A 20,499-nucleotide genomic window follows, 5' to 3' on the forward strand; every position below is an offset into this window, starting at 1 on the left:
CTGAGACATGAGACTTGAGACTTGAGAACTGAAATATGAGACCTGAGATTTGAGACACGAGACATGAGACCTGAAATATGAGACCCGCGATCTGAGACACGAGACATGAGACCTGAGACATGAGACATGAGACATTAGACCTGAAACCTGAGACATGAGACCTAAGACATTAGACATGAGACCTGAGACATGAGACGTAAGACATGAGATCTGAGACCATCTAATGTCTCATGTCTCATATCTCATGTCTCAGGTCTCAGTTCTAAGGTATCAGGTCTCATGTCTCATGCTCAGGTCTAATGTCTCATGTCTCGTGTTTCAGGTCCCATGTCTCAGGTCTCAAGTCTCAGGTCTCATGTCTCAGGTTTCAGGTCTCATGTCTCAGGTCAAATGTCTCATGTCTCGCGTCTCATGTCTCGGGTCTATTGTCTCAGGTCTAATGTCTCAGGCTCATGTCTCGTGTCTCAGGTCTTATGTCTCAGGTCTCATGTCTCAGGTCTCATGTCTCAGATCTCAGGTCTCATGTTTTATGTCTCAGGTCTCAGGTCTAATGTCCCATGTCTCATATCTCATGTTTCATGTCTCATGTTTCAGTTCTCATGTTTTATGTCTTAGGTCTCAGGTCTAATGTCCCATGTCTCATGTCTCAGGTCTCAGGTGTCATATCGAAAGTCCAAAGTCTCAAGTCTCAGGTCTTTAAAGTTTTTTTTTACACGGTTTTCCGCAATTAGCACGATTTTTTTTACACGGTTTTCAGGAAGTAGCACGGTTCTTTTACATTCGGGAATTAACACGGTTTTTTTGCACGGTTTTTTTACGCGGTACGTATATCAGTGTAAAAAAACCTTACTGTACATTTCAATGAAAAATAAGGGAATTCATTTTTTGTATTAAAAATTTTTAATCGAAATTACGTTAGCCGTAAATTTTCGTGACTGTTGTACAAGGTCAAGGATAGAAAACGTCAAAAGAGAATACAAAAAAAAAAACGGTTTCTTGAAATTTCCAATTGGCAAGATTCGAATCTGCGATCAACATCTCCAACATTACAAAATATAATAAAAGAACTAATTATTTTGATTATCTGTAAGTATTCAGAATTTCGATTTCTGTCACGTAGTTTTTAAAATTTCAAATCCAACACTGAAATCCAAAGGTGTAAAATTAGTTATTTACGCAACAAGTTACAAAAAGTAGATTTTTTCCAGCACGAAGCATACATTTAAGCAACGAGGCTTGCGGAGTTCGATAATTATGACGAGTGATGAAAAAATCGAGTTTTGCAACGAGTTGCATCACAATATTTTGAAATACCGTAAAATATTCACCAGAATCAAATTTTTGAACATGAAGAAACAGATTTTATTTTTTTCTAGGTCCCAACACACCTCAGGTGAAAATTTTTCATTAAATTCATTTAATGAAAAATATTATTTTGTCAATAACTCAAAAAAGCGACATAAGTTGGTTTTGTAACATGATGGAATCGCTGAGGAATATTTAAAAGCTGGGTTTTGAACCGGTCTCAGTGTTAAAAACTTCTTGAACATTTTTATTTCGATTCCCCCAATATGATAAAGATTTCTCTGTTGAAATTCATTTTGTTTTCATTTTATTTTCAAAAGTAGGGGAAATAAGGGCTTAACGAGCACCCAGGGCATAATAAGCACTCCTTTTTTCTACAAAAGTATGGGAGAGTGGGGAATCATGGGCCACTTTTTTTCGTTGTTCCATAACTTCTTTATTATAAAAGATAAAATGAAAATAAAAAATGGTATGGTTTTCTACATTTTCAAGGTATCATAAGAATTTTTTTAAAAATTTTTAATATGTTATTTTCTCCAAATTTTGACTGTTTTAAAAAAAGCAATATTTTTTGGATTTTGAAAAATGGTGGGGAATCGTGGGCCACCAAATGAAAATTGACCAAATAACATGCAAAGTTTATGAGTTGACCCAAAACTGTGATTTCCTAATTCATTTCGTTATTTAAAAGCAATTTCAGATGATGAAATAAAAAAGAGCTGTGTATGATCGAATAGATTCCAAAACCTGGCTCGCGAACGTTTTGGCAAAATTCCTTATAAAGGATGGACAAAATATTTTTCAAAACTCTTCATTTGGCATAAGAAAACTTTACAGATAGGGAGAACGTATTTTAAGTTCTGAATGTGTATAAAAACATAAAAATATAGGTGATTCAAGATGTGTGGCCCACGATTCCCAGCAAGCTATGATTTGCAAATTGGTTGCATTTGTGTGACTTATTGATGTTTCATCAAAAATTCCTTTTCCACGTGAAAGATCATGACAAAACTTAGATCATAAGCGTATGAGCATATTTTTGTTATGCACTTTAGGTTCCCCATCGATGAAATTAGCGGGTTTTAATTTAATTGTGTAAGTAAATTTTTCTAACTTTTTTTAGCTTGATAAATAAAAGAAACATATGATACGTATTTCAGTCAACAACATATAGGAATATATGCTCACGCAAAGCGACGACGATGACAGTTGGTTTGAGATTTTTATCTCAACACACATCTGAGATATTAAAAGTGGTTCACGTTTCCCTATGGCCCACGATACTCCACTCTCCCCTACGTATTTTCTTAAACAAATTTTTATGAGCATTTGTTTCGTACTACCTATAGTATTAATTTTTCACCAATCACCAATTCACCACTTTTAATCGGGGCAAGATGAGCGTTTTCTGCCGTAAAATCTACACAGCAAAATTTATTTCCTGTAAAATTACGCAAGTGTCCTGTAACAAAAAGGAGCAGGACATTTATCGTAATTTTACAGGTCGAAAAACAAATTACGTGAAATTTAATTTTTATTGTAGAATTATTTTACAGGACATTTGCTGTAATAATAAATGAATCTGAATTTAAAATTACAGGTTTTGTTAATTACAGGTTGATTTATTTTAAAGGTTGCAGTTTCAGTGACACGTAATAGTCAATTTTTTTTTCTGTGTAGCAGCGAATTCAACTCGATGAAGTCAACTGAATAATAGAGCTACAGCTTGACTGGTTTCATCTGTCTATTTGGCTTATTGGTAAGGTGTCGGAGAGGTAATCAGTAGACTCGAGTTCGATTCCTGTTCGAGGAGATTTGTTTTACATACTATTCATGATTGATTTTTTTTATTGTTACATTATACGGCTAGTGAAAAAGTTATGTGCTGCAGGCCTCAATTAATCCTAGGCCTTATAGTGCAAGATCTTATGCAAAATTTGGGCCAGATGGGATCACTGGAAGGGGTCGCTCAACGAGCCTGAACAGGTTTTCATCAATAACTTTGGTTTTCTTCGGTCGATTTCTTTTGAAAACGGGTTTTCATAAAGCCAAAATTATAACAAATATTTGAACCGAAGACTGCAAGCAAATCGATTCGAGTTAAAATAAAAAAGTTATTAAGCTTCAAAAATGGGCTAACTTTTTTTAAGGGTGGTTTTCATCACGGTTAATGCTATGTCAAAATGGTCGAACGCACCGACTCATAAAGAATGATGAATACCACCCTTAAAAAAGTTAACCCAGTTTTGAAGCTTAATAACTTTTTTATTTTAACTCGAATCGATTTGCAGTCTTGGGATAAAATATTTGTCATAATTTGGGCTTCAAGAAAACCCGTTTTCAAAAGAAATCGGCCGAAGAAAACCAAAGTTATCAATGAAAAACTGATTTTTCATGTTTCTTCAGAACAAAATGTTTAAAAATCCCATACAAACTTCAGGCTCGTTGAGCGATTTCTTCCCGTGATCCGAACTGGCCCAAATTTGGCATGAGATCTTGCACTAGGCCTAGGATCATTTTTAGCCTGCAGCGCTTAACATTTTGCAGGTTTTGAATTTCCCATACAAATTTGGGGCAGTCAAATGAGCATGTGTTAATTCTTTGAATTTTACAAACAGACATTAATTATTTTGTTATTGCTTTGTTTGATGAATCTACGCCTCACCGTTTAGTGCAAAATGCATCGATCATGAATGATAGAAAAAAAAAGATAACCTTGACCAGGAATCGAACTCGAGCCTACTGATTACCTTTCCGACACCTTACCAATAGGCCAAATAGACAGATGAAACAAGTCAAGCTGTAGCTCTATTATTCAGTTGACGTCATCGAGTCGAATTCGCTGCTAGATTCCAAGGCAGAAACCGCTCATATTGCCCCAAAAAATTGTGCTCTACAGTGACTGGTTTTCAGCTTTCGGCAAAAAATTTTAAAATGCTTTTTTGAACGTTTTTATCTACTTTTTCAAGTTTCATCCAATTAGGCAATAGACTATTTGAGTGTCTGAACACGAAACAATGCTGTAATTCACATAATATAGCTGTACTTTATGAATAAATAAGCGTTTTTCTTAAGGTGGCCATTATGCCCATATCTTCCCTAGAAACGAAAAAAAATAGTAGACAGGATCAAATTATCATTCCGATACTAAACACATTTTACGTAGCTTTCATCCTCATAACACGTTGAACGCACTAAAAATTCACGTAAGTTGCACGTGACGTTCATAGAGAAAAATTCCTATTAGGGAAGCGTTATTACTTATTTTTTTCGTACAAATTACGTGAAAATCAATTGGATAAAAATTAAAGCTATGATCATTTAGTATCCGGGCACTTCTTTTCGGCGATAGCTACATTACTAGAGATCGGATATGCAGCGTTGGGTTGGTTATGAAATGGACTATCTTGTCTATTTTTGCCAGATTTTTAAGTTAACGTGTGTTTGAGACATTTACAATGCAAGAAGACATGGTAAAAAAAATTTTGCACAAATTTGCGCCTTTTGCGCATTTTGCGCCTCGAAAATTCTTCATTGTCGACTTGAAAACTCATGAACTGTTGATTTTTTCTGATTTTTTTTTTTGGACCAAATGGTTTAGAAGTATAAGGAGCCACTCTAGGATCAACACGTAGTTCAAACCAAGCATCAGAATGAAACACTTGATCTTAAATAAGGTTAAAAAGACTATGGTTATTGAGGATAACTGAATGCAGACCCCTTAAATAATGCAATAAAATTGGTAAAATGAAGTTTAATAGTTATTTTCCAATCCCTGAAAATTTTATGGCAATCGGATGAAAACTCGAATTCTACGAATCAATTTTGTGTGTGGCAATTTCATCGACACCCTTTGGATGGTGCGTAGGAACTTGGTGTTCACGGCATTTTTGGAGGATTTGTCGTATTGTGAAGATCTGGTCCGTCGTTGGCCGTGCTTCCATGAAGCCCATGATAACTTTCTACGAATCTGTTTGCTTGTGGCGTTAGGCGGTGGAGTAGGATTCGGGACAACACTTTGTAGACGGCAATAAGGACAGTGATCGCTCTGTAATTCTCACAGTCCAATTTATCGCCAAGTGCTGCTTCAACCTTTTGATCATCTCTCGATTGTCCGTCAGGATGCCCCCGTTCTTATCCCGGCACATTTTGGCTTGCGGAACGAAGCCTTCGCGGAATGCGTTGAGCTTCTGATAGAACTTTCATGTTTCCTGGAAACGATGCAGCTGCTCCAGCTCATCGAGCTCCTCCTCCTCCATGCGGCGTCCTCTACCGGTAGCGCTGCTTCAAGTGTTGCGTGTAGTCTGCTGCGACCGCAGGTTGCTTCAGTCGTGCAATATTTAACCGAAGCGATCGTCGGTTTCATATGCTGTTCACTACGGAAAGTTTTGGGCGCAACTTCAACATCGCCAGCTGGTGGTCTGACTGTGCCGGCTGTCTATCAAAACGTGGTCGATCTGTGATTGCGTTTGGTACGGTGATCTCCAGGTGTACTTGTGTGAGAGGTGGTGCTGGGAAAAGGTATTTCGTACGGCCATTTACTTGGAGGTGGCGAAATCTATTACATACTCTGAGGCCGCTTTCGTTGTTCAGCTCTGGTGCGCCCTGAACCTTCCAATTGTCGGTTTGAACTCCTCTTCCAGGCCGACATGAGCGTTAAAATCCCCGATGACGATCTGGATATCATGCTTTGAGCAGCGGTCGTATTCACGCTCCAGCTACGCGTAGAATTCGTCTTTGTCGTCACCGGTACTTTCAAGGTGAGGGCTGTGCACGTTAATGATGCTGATATAGAAGAAGCCACTACCTATCGGTTTCCTTTTAAAAAAGAAATCGATTGGATCTTTCAGGATCGCATCTTTATTATGCCCTGAACATTTTTTTCATTGGTTCAAGATACATCATTATTAGTCATTCAAATATAAACTTTCAATAAGGCATGAGCTACGAATACTCATTGAATAAAAACGTTTATTTTTCGGTGCCAACTTTTTATCACTCAGAGTGCTGTAACCTACTTAATTTCTCTTTACTTCTTTGCCAAGCGACATTCTTTCTTACATTTCAAGCTGACGGCTCACCGTAACCGGTAAAATAAGATCGCCAAACTGGAATTCTTTCTCTTGCTCGATGCCCCGAAATTGTGCAAATATCCGGCTTAACAAATTTCGCTTTCGCATCCATCATAAAAATTAAAACACCGTTGCGGGCCCGAATAAAATCCAACCAACCAGCCGAATTCACCGGCGGCGGGCGCATTAGAAAACTGGATGGAACGAACGAAATTTGAAGAAGTGGATAGAGCTGAAATAAATAAAATAAAAAATGGAAAAAAATAAAAAGCGATATGCTGTGTTCCGCTAAACCTGACGCGTTCGTGTGTCGTTTTCTCTGAAAAATGTGTATCAAAACCAGCAACCAAGTCAGCTCGGCTCAGCCCGTCGTCAGTCAACGTCGACGGATCGCGTTGAATAAAAAGTGTTGTGTTTTGTGTTGTTGAGCTTTTCGGTTGTTGCATTTGCTTGCCGCCGTGGAGGGAAAACACCGATAAAAATCCCTCGAGAAACCAGATCCGTCCGCGGCAGGCGAGTTGTTCCACCAAGACCGTATACTAACTGAAATTGAACTCAGACAACACACCCAGAAGAAATCCATCGTTTGCTGCTATAGCTTTTCCGAGATTTTTAATTCCATTTACCAACATACATCGTCGTCGATCGCAAGCGAAAGAGAGCCAGCATTGAACACGGTGTTGTTTGCATTATGCGCAACTGTGTGCGGGCGGTTTCGTGAGTAAACAGATAAAACATTCTACAGAGGCGTAGTTTGAATAAATTTCCAAAAAAAAAATGGCATATTTTACCTTATGGAAACAGATTGAACTGGATATCGTAATTTTGAACACAGCTTATAGCTTGAAAAGTTTTAAAGAGATTGAAAACTGTTCTACACAAAACAGATATTAAAAGTAAAAAAGAAAATAAACTAACCCTCCATTACACACTATTTCTTTAACTTTTGGCTGTACAGTAGACTGAGTCGATTTCGGGTCATTTTTGAATTTCTCAAACCCTGGGGTCAAAAAAGCTTCGTTTTGGTAAAAAAACTCATTCATGATTTTTTTGCAAAATTTTTAAGTTATTTTGTACTGAAAAATCAACATCATTTTTGTTTCTTCTGTGCAACCGAGCCAGTTGATGGTTTTTGTGCCAATTTACAAATTTCCTAAAGGAAATTTTCCGCTGAACAACTTTGTTGAAGACCGTAACTTCAAATTTACTCATGTGAACGTAACTTAAAAATTCTGCAAAAAATCATGGATAAGTTTTGGACCAAAATGAAGTTTTTTAGACCTCAGGGTTTGAGGAATTAAAAAATAACCCCAAATCGTTAAGTCTACTGTACAGTTCCTGTCTGGCCTGCAGCCTAAAAGCATATTAAAATTTAAACATGAGTGTTCACAGTTTACGTTCAGCTGACTAAAGGGCGTCTTATTTCGACCATCGACCTCTAAGCGAACTTTAATAATTCAAAATAGGATAATAATACTAAAACTAAATATTATAAAACTAAATATTTTTGATAAACAACATCAGCACAGAGAACAGATGTACAATCTAGCGCACGAATTTCCCACGTAAAAACTCCAACGACCTTTTTGAACCAATTTTTGGTTTTTGGCCAGGCCACCGGATGTCTTCAAACATACCAAAGAGAACTGTCAAAACAAATCTGAAAAAAAAAGTTTCAGTCAGTTTTGAACAGCTCGTATGAGCTAACTACTACTAGGTATGTTACAAGAAAATCGCTGTTGAAGTTTCGTAACACATTCGTCATGTTGCATAATAATAAAAAAAATGAAACTTATTCGCTACTCCCTTCAAAGTTGCTAGAAGTAGTAAATTTTTAAATATAGGATTCGAAAGTGATACTTGAAAGCAAGGCCGTGCGAACGGGGAGGGGGGGGGGGGTTTAGGGGTTTAGCCCCCCCCCCCCCATGAAGATTTTTTCCAAGTAAAATTTTCACTGTACTTAATCTTAAAAGGTGTGAATAATAAGTGTTGGCAAGCAAGTCAGAAATTTGGCTCTATATTTCTATTTCGTCGCTATATGACGTTCACATATTGAAACTAATTTCTTATTGTGAATTTCGATTTGCGATTCAAATAACCTTTTGTATTAGAACTCTGTACTTGACATACAAAAACTCTACCTCGTCCTTAGAATGGGTTTTTTATAAGAAGTGTAACTAAACATGAACAGAGTTTGAAAAGAAAAATTTCAACTTAAAAAATTAGTTCGTCCGATACTAATTTTATTCATCGACAAGTTGGACACCATGTAACAGGCGTCTACCTCGCATGATGGTCCACAGAATTAGCAAAACAAATTCAAAATCTAATATCCTCTACTTTATTACGAAAAATTTTGATTTCAAAATGTCTGTACAAATGTTTTGCTGATATGAAATATCCCTCTAGAAACTAATTTAAAATTGTTTTCTTGTTCTTCTGCTCAACATCACATTTAAAAAGATTTTGATAAATTACACAAGGCCACAAAATTTACAATTTTTGCAGTAAATTTAAAACGTAATTTTGACTGATTTGGGTGAACCTGCTAAATATTTAGTTTTTTCATCAGCTTTTATTTTTGAAAACACTTTCGAAAATAGGTTAAAATAATTTAAAAAAGTTTTGCACTTTTTTAACAAAACTTTAAAATAAAACATAACATTTTGAAATGAAAGTTTGAAAACAATCATCAACTTTTCTCAAGACTAAAAGTAATTTTGAATTCTGAGAACAAAGTCTTAAAAGTTTTGTATTTGTTTACTTTTTCTCATTTATGGAATTTTTATAGAAGTTTTAAACCAAATTGAATTTTAGATATTTTTAAAACATTAATCTAAACGTTTTGCAGGTTCAGCAAATTTGTAAAATGAAATCAAGTAACTGATGAATTGAACTTTTTAGGACATGCAACATCATCATAAAAATATTATTCTTTAATTGAATGCAGTATAGTAAACAAAATAAGAATCCGATTTTTTCTCAAATGTAGGTTTGATTGGTAAACAGTTATCAATGATTGATTTCAATTTCACATTTTAAAACTCCATATCACCCAAAACAAAATGTGATAGTCCTAATTTAACAAAAAAAAAACTCGAGTTCAGGACGCTCAAATCTACCAAACCAATCATTAAAACATTAGCACTAAAATGGTTCTTCCTTGAATAATCCATTTAATTCTATAAATAAATGTTTATAATGGTAGGTCGAGTTTATTGCAAAAAAAATCCTTTTTAAATGGTAAAAAAACTGTTTTTTTAATCTTCATATTTTATTTTTATTTTCAAATGAAATTACGGATTTTTTAAGTACAACTTTAAATTTTATTTACCGAATTACAAAGTCATACTAGTAATTTTTTTGAAATATTTTTGATAAATTTGTCTTTGTTTTTCAATTCTGATTTTTTTTGTGTTTAAAAAACATAAACCTTGATTTTTTTTTCCTAATCAAACATTTACATTTAAAATTACGATATTTTTTCTCTAATTCAAAACACTACAGCGGAATTTTCCAATCAACGCTTCTGTTGGAAATGAGGAAAAGAAATGTAAATTGAGATGAATAATAAATAACAAGTATCATTATTTTCCTAATATTTAATCATGGTTAATTTCCACCTGATGTGACATTTATTTATGAATAAATTTATTTTTTTAAATCAGTGTTTTAAGAATATTAATTTAAAATTTTAAAACTGAACTGCTTAGAAACTTTTTCGAAGCAAATTTCTAGTTTGTAATAAGAAACATCATTTCAAAAAAATTATCAATGAATTACCAAAAATATCAATTGCTTTCATTGTCATTTGACTAAGAAGTTTTAATTTATTATATCAGTAAATTTTTTTTTTTTTGAGTTTGTGTGATAATTATGAGTAAGAAAATGATGTTGGAAATCCACATTCTTATTTATTATTGTATATATGGATATTTTTTATAATTTTAGCTAAATTTGAATTTCGAACCCCCCCCCCCCCCCCCCCACCCCCTTCATGGCCGTGTCCTTCGCAAGGGCCTGCTCGAAAGTAACCCGTGTTGAGATGTCTAAAATCTTCTCGGTGGTCAAGAATGTTCCTATTTGACTGGACATTAGTTGACTAGGCACTTAGTTGATTAGTAACTCTTGAACGGCGCAATAAATGGAAATGTTCTAGTCAATTCTAAACGTATTTTTCTGATTTGATGATTTTGCATTTGATGATGGATGATAATTCTAACCCAGGAAATATGAATATTTTGTTCTGAAAAATCTACATCATTTCTATTTCCTCTGTGGATCCGAACCTGCTAATAGTTTTATTTATGAATTCTTCAAACGGAAATTTTTCGCTGAACAATTTTGTGCAAGACCGTAACTTCGTATATTATCAGGCAATAATGTTATAAGCTGTTGAATAGAGATATTTTGTTTGCTTGGAAAAACAATCAATTCAATTGACATCATTGCTGACGCCTAGCGAAGTATTGCTTGAAAAATAGTCATGCAATATGTCGCTCGACAACAGCAGTGATGTCAGTTGAATTGATTGCATGTCAATGGAAGACATATTTCTATTTCATAGTTAATAACTATGCCTTATAAGATACGAAGTTACGGTCTTGGACAAGCTGTTTAGCGGAAAATTTCTTTTAAAAATTTATAACAAAAAAATCTATTAGCACTTAGCAGGCTTGATTCTTCACAGAAAAAAAGATGTAAATTTTTCAGAACAAAATATTCAGTTTAACCATACAAACCTAAAAGTTAAAATTTACTTATGTAAAAGTTACTTAAAAATGCTGCCAGAAATCATGGAGAAGTTTTGAACCAAAACGAAGCATTTTAGACCCATGGATCTGGTGTTAAATCGAAATAAATTTTTAGGCCAAAAATCGACTTTCTGAGACTGACGGATGGTAGGCTATGATGGTTCAAAGCGCGTTTTTTTCTGTCAGCGGAAAATTTTAATATCTCAAAAAAATGGGAATTATTCTTAAAATTTTATTAAGTGCTGAAGAAATAAGAGGAGCTGTGCTTCCAGGTGGCCTGCCGAAGATCAGCGATGCAGTTCTAAATAGATCTCTTTTACTATCAGAGACGGACGTTTGATAATGCATTAGTGAACCCGTTCTTTTTTCCTTTTTTCGGGGTTTTCCGACTCCTTATCATACTAAAATCTGTTACATATTTGTAAATCGTGTATCAACGAAACAGATCCATCAGAAGCAAAATAAGTCCCATTTGAGGAACATTTTAACCAGAAAAAATGAACTTTTATGTAATATTGTTTAAAAAAAACTTTGCATATCTTTTGATTCGCCTTTTTCTGTTTTGTAAAATTATTGGAAAAAAGTCATGTCAAGATAACAGACACGTTATTTTCTTCAACTTTCTACTAGTAATGGACAATATTTTGGTTAATACAACTGTTACTAATGAATCGGAGGTTAACAATTTTCTAGAAATAAATCTGAGAAAATCAATAGACTAGATAGTGATAGTTTCAAACCTTTTTATTTAGATTGTTATGGTGATTGGCAGTTGAAATGATGATGAAAGGAGATCTCTATGAATTAAACTTACGAATACCTTAAATAAGCATTAATTCAAATCAATTTTGACGTCCATGTATTCATTGCTGAAGAAAATTTACATGTTATCTTAAAACATTGTTTGCAGCTTTAAAAATGCATTTTAAAAATGATTCCATTTAAAGTTCAAAGGCTCTACCATTCTAGACATTCTCAAAGCAAGAGAACTTTAATGACATTTATTCATCATTCGAAATCACGCCATCTACAATTGTTTTCGGTAATATAGTTTGTATTTTATTTCGGGTTGATAAAAAAAAGTTGTTTGTTAGAATGGATAATTATAGACGGATGAGCTGATGATTTGTTCATAAAATAAAATCAAAAAAATTTCATCAATTCGGCCGCAGAAGGACGGAAGTTGATAGCAAGTTCCAGCTATTTCTTTTCAAGAGTCGTTTTGAAATTATATGATGTGTTAGTTATTACAGTGAGGGAAACAGCTAAATATCTTGTAGGAAATTTGGATGGTTGATTTCTAACTTTTGGAGTGTTGATAATTTTTTCATCTCACCATTTTTCAAAAATAGCTCCTGATCCAAACCTCTCCTTTACTAATACAATCCTTCCTGAGATGCTTGAATATAGATTCGCAGAGGTATTGACAGTTTCTATAGCTGGTGATACTGACTATCGTTGGTTCAGAGTTTTTCAAAACAAGTTTTTGAAAAAAACTTGAATAACACATTTATGGTTGATCCTAAAAAGTATCTTACTAACAATCCTTCTTTCATCCCTCATTAACTACTAGAGCACGCCAGCGATCAAGGAGCTCAAAATTTATTTTTAATTTTAATTTTTTTTTAAATAATATAAACATTATCATGTTTGCAAAAAAAAAATCAGAGAAGCATTTCGGGTTCAATGATTTAATGTGGATATGAGTAGTCAAACAAGCCTAGCAAAAATCGACATTCTGGGACTTTCGAAACAGGCGGTTTTTCGAAAAATTGCCCAGAAAGTCGATTTTTGGCTCGAAATCTTTTTGAGATCACACCACATCTAGACGTTTCATGCATTTCTAAATCATTTGGCATCAAAATTTAAATTGCGATTTTCCGATTTTCCTTTTGTGCCGCGTATAGTGATTTTTGAAATTTAGAAATCGATCTTTGACAAAATTAGTTTTTCGAGATAACACCAGATTTCGACGTTTGAGAATTTTCAAGTTATTTAGCATCAAAATTAGAATTTCAATTTTTCCGATTTCCTTTGGTGATTTTTGAGGGTCAGAAAAAAACCAAAACTTTGAGCGCTTTGAGGCTCCCCCTAAATCGAGTCCGATTGAGCTGAAATTTTGCTCAGGTCTTCAAAATTTATATGGTCGGTTTGAGACATTCGACATGACCCATTCGGCTGCCATCCTTCTGATACTTAAAAGCTATTTCGGTTCGCTTGTGGTTTTTTTTGTTCTCCACGATAAGCTCAGTCGTTTTTCAAGAGGAGTACTCAAGTAATTATAAGCACTAGAGCTTTACATTTCCATAGGTTTATTACCAACCAAGTCTCTCCAACCGAGGAAGGCCCCCGGTCCGGACGGCATTCCGAACGTCGCAGTGAAGGCCGCGATCAGGGAGTTCCCCGATATGTTTCGGACATCGTTGCAACGATACGTGACGGAGCGGGTGTTCCCTGACACGTGGAAACGGCAGAAACTCGTCCTTCTGCCAAAACCGGGTAAGCGTTCAGGAGACCCATCGGCATATCGGCCGATCTGTCTACTGGATACAGCGGGTAGGGTCCTGGAGAAGGTGATTCAGAACCGACTTCAGAGATACACGGAAAGCGAGGGCAGACTCTCGGGGAAACAGTTTGGTTTCCGTCGAGGTCGCAGCACTGTAGCTGCCATCCGCTCGGTCATCGAGGTAGCGGACAGAGAAAGGCTGGCCTAGGATAAGCTGCTCTCGATCAGGCACACGACGGGCAAGGTGGCAAACCTCGAACCCTGAAGATAAGAGGTCGGTCCTCGAGTCGTTAGAGGAGAGGTCAGGCCTCAAACCTTCAGGCGGAGAGGTTTGTGTGGTCAAACCTGAGTCTTTATGATAAGAGGTCGAATCCCGAGTCGTAAGAGGAGGGATCAGGCCCCTTACCAACAAGAGGAGGGGTACAAGTGGTCACCTCGAGTCATTACGAGGAGAGGTCAGATCTCAAGTCGTTAGAGGAGAGATCGAGCCTTGAATCGTGTAGAGGAGAGGTAAACCTCGAGTCGATGCGAGGAGGGGTCGGATCTCAAGTCGTTAGAGGAGAGATCAGGCCTCAAGTCGCGAAGAGGAGAGGTTTGTGTGGGAATCTCGAGTCATTGCGAGGAGATGTCGGTTCTCAAGTCGTTAGAGGAGAGTTCAGGCGTTGAGTCGTAAGGATGACAGGTTTTGTTGAAAGTGGTCTCGTCAATGAGTATTGCCTTGGAGCGCATTAGCGCGAATAGACCTCCCACTATTGAAGCATAGTATACTAAACAGTTCGAGGTGGGAACCAGGTCTGCGGCCCCAGGTGGAGTTTAGGGATTAGGGGGTGTACACTAGACGGCCTCAAATTTGTATGGGAAATTCAAAACCTGTGAAATGTTATGCGCTGCAGGCTAAAATTGATCCTAGGCCTAGTACAAGATCTCATGCCAAATTTGGGCCAGATCGGATCGCGGGAAGGGGTCGCTCAATAAGCCTGAAGTTTGTATGGGATTTTGAGATATTTTGTTCGGGAGAAACATGAAAATCCAGTTTTTCATCAATAACTTCGGTTCCCGTCAGCCTATTTTTTTCTGAAATGGTTTTTCTTATAGCCTAATATATGAAAAATATTTCATTCGAAAACTGCATTTCGATAAGAGTTAAGATAAAAAAAAAGTTATAAGGCTTCAAAAATGGGCTAACTTTTTTAAGGATGGTATTCATCACTATTAATGAGTGGGGGCGGTCGAACATATTGACGCCTCATTAACAGTAATGAATACCACCGTAAAAAAGTTAGATCATTTTTGAAACCTAATAACTTCTTTATCTTAACTCTCATCGAAATGCAGTCTTGGGATGAAATATTTTTCATAATTTAGGCTATAAGAAAAAACGTGTTTGAAAGAAATCGGCCGACGGGAACCAAAGTTTAGATGAAAAACTGGTTTTTCATGTTTCTCCCGAACAAAATATCTCGAAATCCCATACAAACTTCAGGCTTGTTGAGCGACCCCTTCCCGCGATCCTATCTGGCCCAAATTTGGCATGAGATCTTGAACTAAGCCTAGGATCAATTTTAGCCTGCAGCGCATAACTTTTCAAAAGTCGGGTCATTTCGTGCACTCTAGTATACACGGAGTATATCATGAGTCTTCCCATTGTACCCATGGACCCAGAGTAGCAAAGTGGGGGGAACCGGTGGCTCGCCGTGCCTTGGAATACAATCCGTAAACCGGGACCCCTGTAGTTACCAATTAAAAAAAAAACAGCATTCAAGTGCTAAATTACATTATATCAGCACATCAAGGGCAATTTTACACTATAACAGCCCTTATATCACCCTTTTTAAATTCAACTAGCATTTTATCAGCTTTGCACCATGCTTTTGAAATGCGACATAGTTCTAAATTAATGCTTTTAGGACTATGTAAGCACTACAATGGCATTTGGCATTAGCATTGATTGCATTTAATGCAAATGTAGGGCACCAGTTGCTAGAAATTTTATTCGAATAGGGCTTTTTTCAAAAATATAACGCGGACCTGATAGGTCCACAAGCAGAGTCACTGAAGAATGTCCGAGCCATAGATGTCATAAGTTCGATTCCAGGTCGTCTTATGCCTAAAAATAAAAATAAGATCATGTAGAAAATTTAACCCGAGAGATCCCGTTAACATGAATAATAGTGATTAAGTACAAAAGACAAATTCAATATCTTGCCAAAAAAATGAAGCAAAATAAATCTCTTTCCTAATTTGAACGCCATTTGCATTTTCACAACATTTCGCCCGCCAACGCTATAGCATCAAACCAAACAACGCTAATACAGTGCTTTTAAACGCTTATACCAGTTTCTTCACTAACGCAGTAGTAAATTTCGCCAAACCATGCTCATAGAGCTAATGTTATGCACTGAATCAAGCTCTAGAGCAGGATTGGTGTAAGTTTTTAGTGTTTGTGGTTACTTGGATAGGCGATGCACAATTGGAAAAAAGTGTATAAACCGCGAAAAAATTCAATATCTTCAACACCCCCCCCCCCCCCATCCCCCCCCCTACCTGAAAGAAATCTATGAAAAAGTACACTCCTTTAGTAAATTAGTCCTTACACTCCTTTAGTAGTTAGTCCGGAAAATCGATATGACGTAGTTTCAGATGCCGCACGAGCTTACAACGGAGTTATAGTGTCTTTTTAACACCTAGTTCCCCTTTATTTTTTAAGCAATCCAGATAAAAAACTAATTTAGACTTGAAAATTTTAAACAAAAATAGGCCTGTTTGTGCTATTTTTGTCTGAAAAACAAATGAAGGTTGTTTGAGCTACCGCACGCTTCAAATAATGGAGTTATGGCTGTTTTTACACTCAATTCCCCTAAATTTTTCAATTATTTTAGAAAAAAAAATCGGACCGGAATATTTTGAACAAAATGGGACGTACACATCTTGTGTATTTTTTTACGAGGAATCCAACGAAGCCTATTTGAGCCACCGAATGCATAAGCTGTTTATTCTCGATTTCCCAACAAATTTAGGGTAAAACAGCCATAACTACCTTTTTCAATCCGTGCGGTTGCTCGTTGGGTTCCTCGGTAAGACGGACACCCTAAAGTAGAATTGCAATCAAGTCCAAAAGTGCAAAATCAGATATTAATTTTTTCATCGCAGTTTTCGTGTAGAAGGGCAGTTTAGGTTATTTGCTATCACATTCAGCATTGGAATAAGAAAATTTCCTTCTTCAAGACTGTTTTTAAATCTATCTCAAACATGCTTGCAAATCACACTTTTCAAAAATGGTCGGGTAAATCGGACACTGCATAGAAAAGGTATATTTTGTCGGAAAAATTGTTGTAAAAGTACATGTTTTTATGAGTTAAGTTTTTGAAAACGTTTTTAAACCAAAGGAACCAACTGGTCCAAGTTCAGGAGCGAAATAGTGTGGTTTTCAAACTTCCGTATTTTACAAGCGCTTTCTTCGCCTGAATCCGGTTTTTACAATTTTTTTTGGCCTGTTTTGAAATGCTGAGTACTTTTCGACCGACAATTGCTCTTGCCAAGGTCTTTTGAAGACATATAGAGGATCAAACCGATGATAAATTTTAAATAGCTTTAGAAACTTATGTATCTGTTTTACCCAACCTTGAGGTGTCGTTTGTTGCTCAAGCCCTTCGACCGTTATTTGCTAATTTTCCTCCGGATTGTTGAATAGAAGCCTTATAAACACTCCACCTTTGAAAACGGTTGAAATTTTCGCAAATTTTGTGAGTCATGAACTATTTTCTGAGGAGAGAAAATTACATCAAATAATGGATCCTCGAATTTGTTGTTTGTTTTGTTTAAAATTATGAGACCTTGCTTGCTGTAAATAAACAAAGGTTCTCAAAAGTGCTGATACACTTAAGCGAACATATTCCCATCATTAGTTTTGTGCCAAGCATTGTAATTTTTGAAATATTGAAAGTGTCCGTCTTACCCGCTGTGTCCGTCTTACCCGACTTTCCCCTACTACTAGGACGTGGCCGGCGCCGTTATTAATCCTTTCCAAAGGGAGAGCATGAGTTCTGTGCATTGTGAATGAACTGCTGGTCCCAAGCAGCATTCTTTTGGCCCTTGCATAAAACTGATGGGTTGTTTCTCTTGGCCACGCCAGCGATCATGGAATTTGAAGTGCGTAAGTTGAGCAAAGTCTAATAAAATATGTTATCTGAAATTTTTAATGCATGATCATCACTTCAAGTTCAATAATTTAGGCTAAATATGAGTAGTCAACCAAGCTAGGCTAAGATGGGCTCAGCCGTTTTAAGACCCATAGAGCAGAAATTTGGCATGGGTGCTCATCAGGACTAGGAATGATGAAAAATTGTTTTCACCTCTTCCGAATGGGGGCGGCCATACAAGACAAATATTGCTTTAGCGATATTGCCGTTATTATACATCGGAATGTGATGAAAATTCGCATTTAAGTGTTTTGATGGACGAGCAATCGCAGTTCTTTTTTCTTATCAAATCAATATGCAATTTCACTTTAATTCATTGTTCCTCGCGACACTAAAAATCAAGCCCACGACACCTCTGACTAACTGACTAAAATCTCCGTTTTTCTTTTTTCCTAATTGTAGGTGGAAAGTGACAGCGCAGCGAGACGGTGAAACTATTCGCTCGCCACAACCCAATGCCTAGTGTGGTGCTGCAACGGCAGCAGCAGCAGTAGTAGCGCATCTCTTCTCTATACGGCCCCTTGCTGCCTTCTGGGGTTGGCTGGAGTGGTATTTGTGCCGGTCTATCTGCTGGCTGGACAGTTTGTGTGCCACCGCCTGTGTCCGTCCGTATAGAGATAGAGAGAAAGATTGGTGCGGGCACCGACAACCACACAAGATCCAGACAGCCGAAGCAAAAAAAACACCAGAAGACTTCACGGTACTCTCAGTCAGTGTACGGTAGCGAGGGCGAATAATTCAGTTTCGTACGTTCGCGTCGGTCGATCAGTGTATCGCGTAAGGAGCAGTCAACTTACTTCTTCTACTTCTGGTGGAGATCCATCATCATCATCATCAACACCAGCAAGAAGTTAAAGGAGTTAATGTCTCGAAATCTTTGGAAGTGAAGTCGTCTGGTCCATAAACCCCACCCGATTTCGATTGGTCGTGAAGAGTGTGTGGTCCCAATAATCGTCTTTGGAGAATTTATATCAGTGTGGTCTTATACGTGTGACATCAACCAGACCGCAGAAAGTGCCACTTCAATATTTGCTTGCGCTATTGGGATTGGAATTTTTCTGCCGAAGAGCAGGGAGTCGAGGGAGGTGGTAGAAATTAATGTGATTGGGGCAAGAAGCAATAGGTTTAATTCCGCAGGTTTTGCGTTGATGCCTTCCAGAATCTGTGCCCGTTGTCTGAGCGGGTGTGAATTGTGAGTCTAGTTTTAGTTAAGGGCAGGGAAATGTAGACCACAAAGTGAAATCTGTGTCCACAAAATGCTTCACGATTGGCGTTCCGTGTTGTCCACATGTGAGTGTTGTCTGAGTTTTTACTGCAAAGTGAAAATCGAAGACGATGGAAGGGTTCGAAAATTGAACGAGAATCATTTCTAGTTTTTTGTGAAAATCGTTCTACCCCTTCTTTTGGCGTTACGAAATCAGTGCCTAAGGAAAGTCTCCAAGAGAATATGTTTTCATACTGCCAAATGTTGTAATCGAATCGAAGCCAACCTATCCGTAGGAGGGCTCAAAAAAGTGAAGCAAATCTTGTACCAAGAAAATAGTTATCGTACACCCAAGTTCGAATACTGTGTCTTGAGTCTCGAATTGACTCCAAGAAAAAAGAGTCTGGCTTTGGGGTTTTCCCCCAAAGTATCCACAATCACATAGATCCAGCCAGCAGCAGTTCCCCCCGTTAGATAGATAGTGCATCGGTATAAGTGTGAGGTGTCTTGTCTTCATTGAAGTGCCCTGCTCACAACACAACCCAGTGTGGTGTCTGAAGATATCGAGTGTGTTTCCTTTCGGTCGTTCGTTCGGCACATGCCACCACATATCGGTCATAATTATCGTCATCAGCAGAAAACAGCACTGGGGCTGACAGAGTGTGTCGTAAGATTCAGTAATCCGGCAAAACAGCAGAAATAAATAACCAGAAAAAAACAGGCTGGAATTCGCTTGACACCAATACAGAAGTCCTAGCGCGCGCACACGCAAACACACAACAACAATAATAATAACAACAGTGGGAGTTCGAGTTCGCGTTAGCGTTTGTGTTGTTTTGCGTACTTCTGTTGGTCAAAGCGCTGAAACGGGGATAACTCCCGAAGCGTAATGTTGTGAGCAGTCCCGTGCCAGGATTTTATCGAAGGAGCTTTCCAAGGGCCAGAAAGATTGTGAATAATATACACTAGCAGTTCGTCTGGGATTACTTCCCCCGGCGCTCTCTGGCTCCCTAAAAACGTGCTCGTGTTGTGTTTGCTGCGTTCATCATTCATGGATAACAACGTCCCCTCGTCTGGACCGTCGGAAAGGTAACGTTTTTCCCACTAGCTGGTGATATTTTTTACTCTGAAATCTTGGAACATGAAATGTTTCTCTTTTCTATTTCCCATAAATCTGTTCAATTTTAAACAAACACAGTGGCCACCCTTCCGGGAAAAACGGGAAAAGCGGGAAAAAGACGGGATTTGAAATCCAACGGGAAAAAAGCGGGAAAAAGCCGGGATTTTTTTCAAAAAGTCGGGTATTTTTGACTCAGTGAAAATCTGTTCAATGAAGTTCAGTCGAAATAGGTCGAAACAAGTGGAAATGGATTGACAGTTGATCACCAGTCGCTTTCCAATTGACTTCGACCGATTTGTACCAGGTCAAAACGAATTCTCCTGCCGAACTGGAACTGTT

General features: G+C 37.3%; 1 protein-coding gene across 3 annotated transcripts in view; it reads left to right on the top strand.

Moving 5' to 3' along the window:
- LOC129748366 (rho guanine nucleotide exchange factor 11) overlaps positions 1 to 20,499 on the top strand; it is a 353,958-nt gene that overhangs the window by 913 nt on the left and 332,546 nt on the right. For all 3 annotated transcript variants that reach the window (XM_055742966.1, XM_055742968.1, XM_055742967.1), the window contains exon 2: positions 18,239 to 20,129. In XM_055742966.1, coding sequence (XP_055598941.1) covers positions 20,092 to 20,129 — 38 coding nt within the window. In that variant the 5' untranslated portion in view covers positions 18,239 to 20,091. The remainder of the gene's footprint in view (positions 1 to 18,238; positions 20,130 to 20,499) is intronic.

This window comes from Uranotaenia lowii, chromosome 2, assembly GCF_029784155.1.
Source record: "Uranotaenia lowii strain MFRU-FL chromosome 2, ASM2978415v1, whole genome shotgun sequence".
Taxonomy (NCBI): Eukaryota; Metazoa; Arthropoda; class Insecta; order Diptera; family Culicidae; genus Uranotaenia; species Uranotaenia lowii.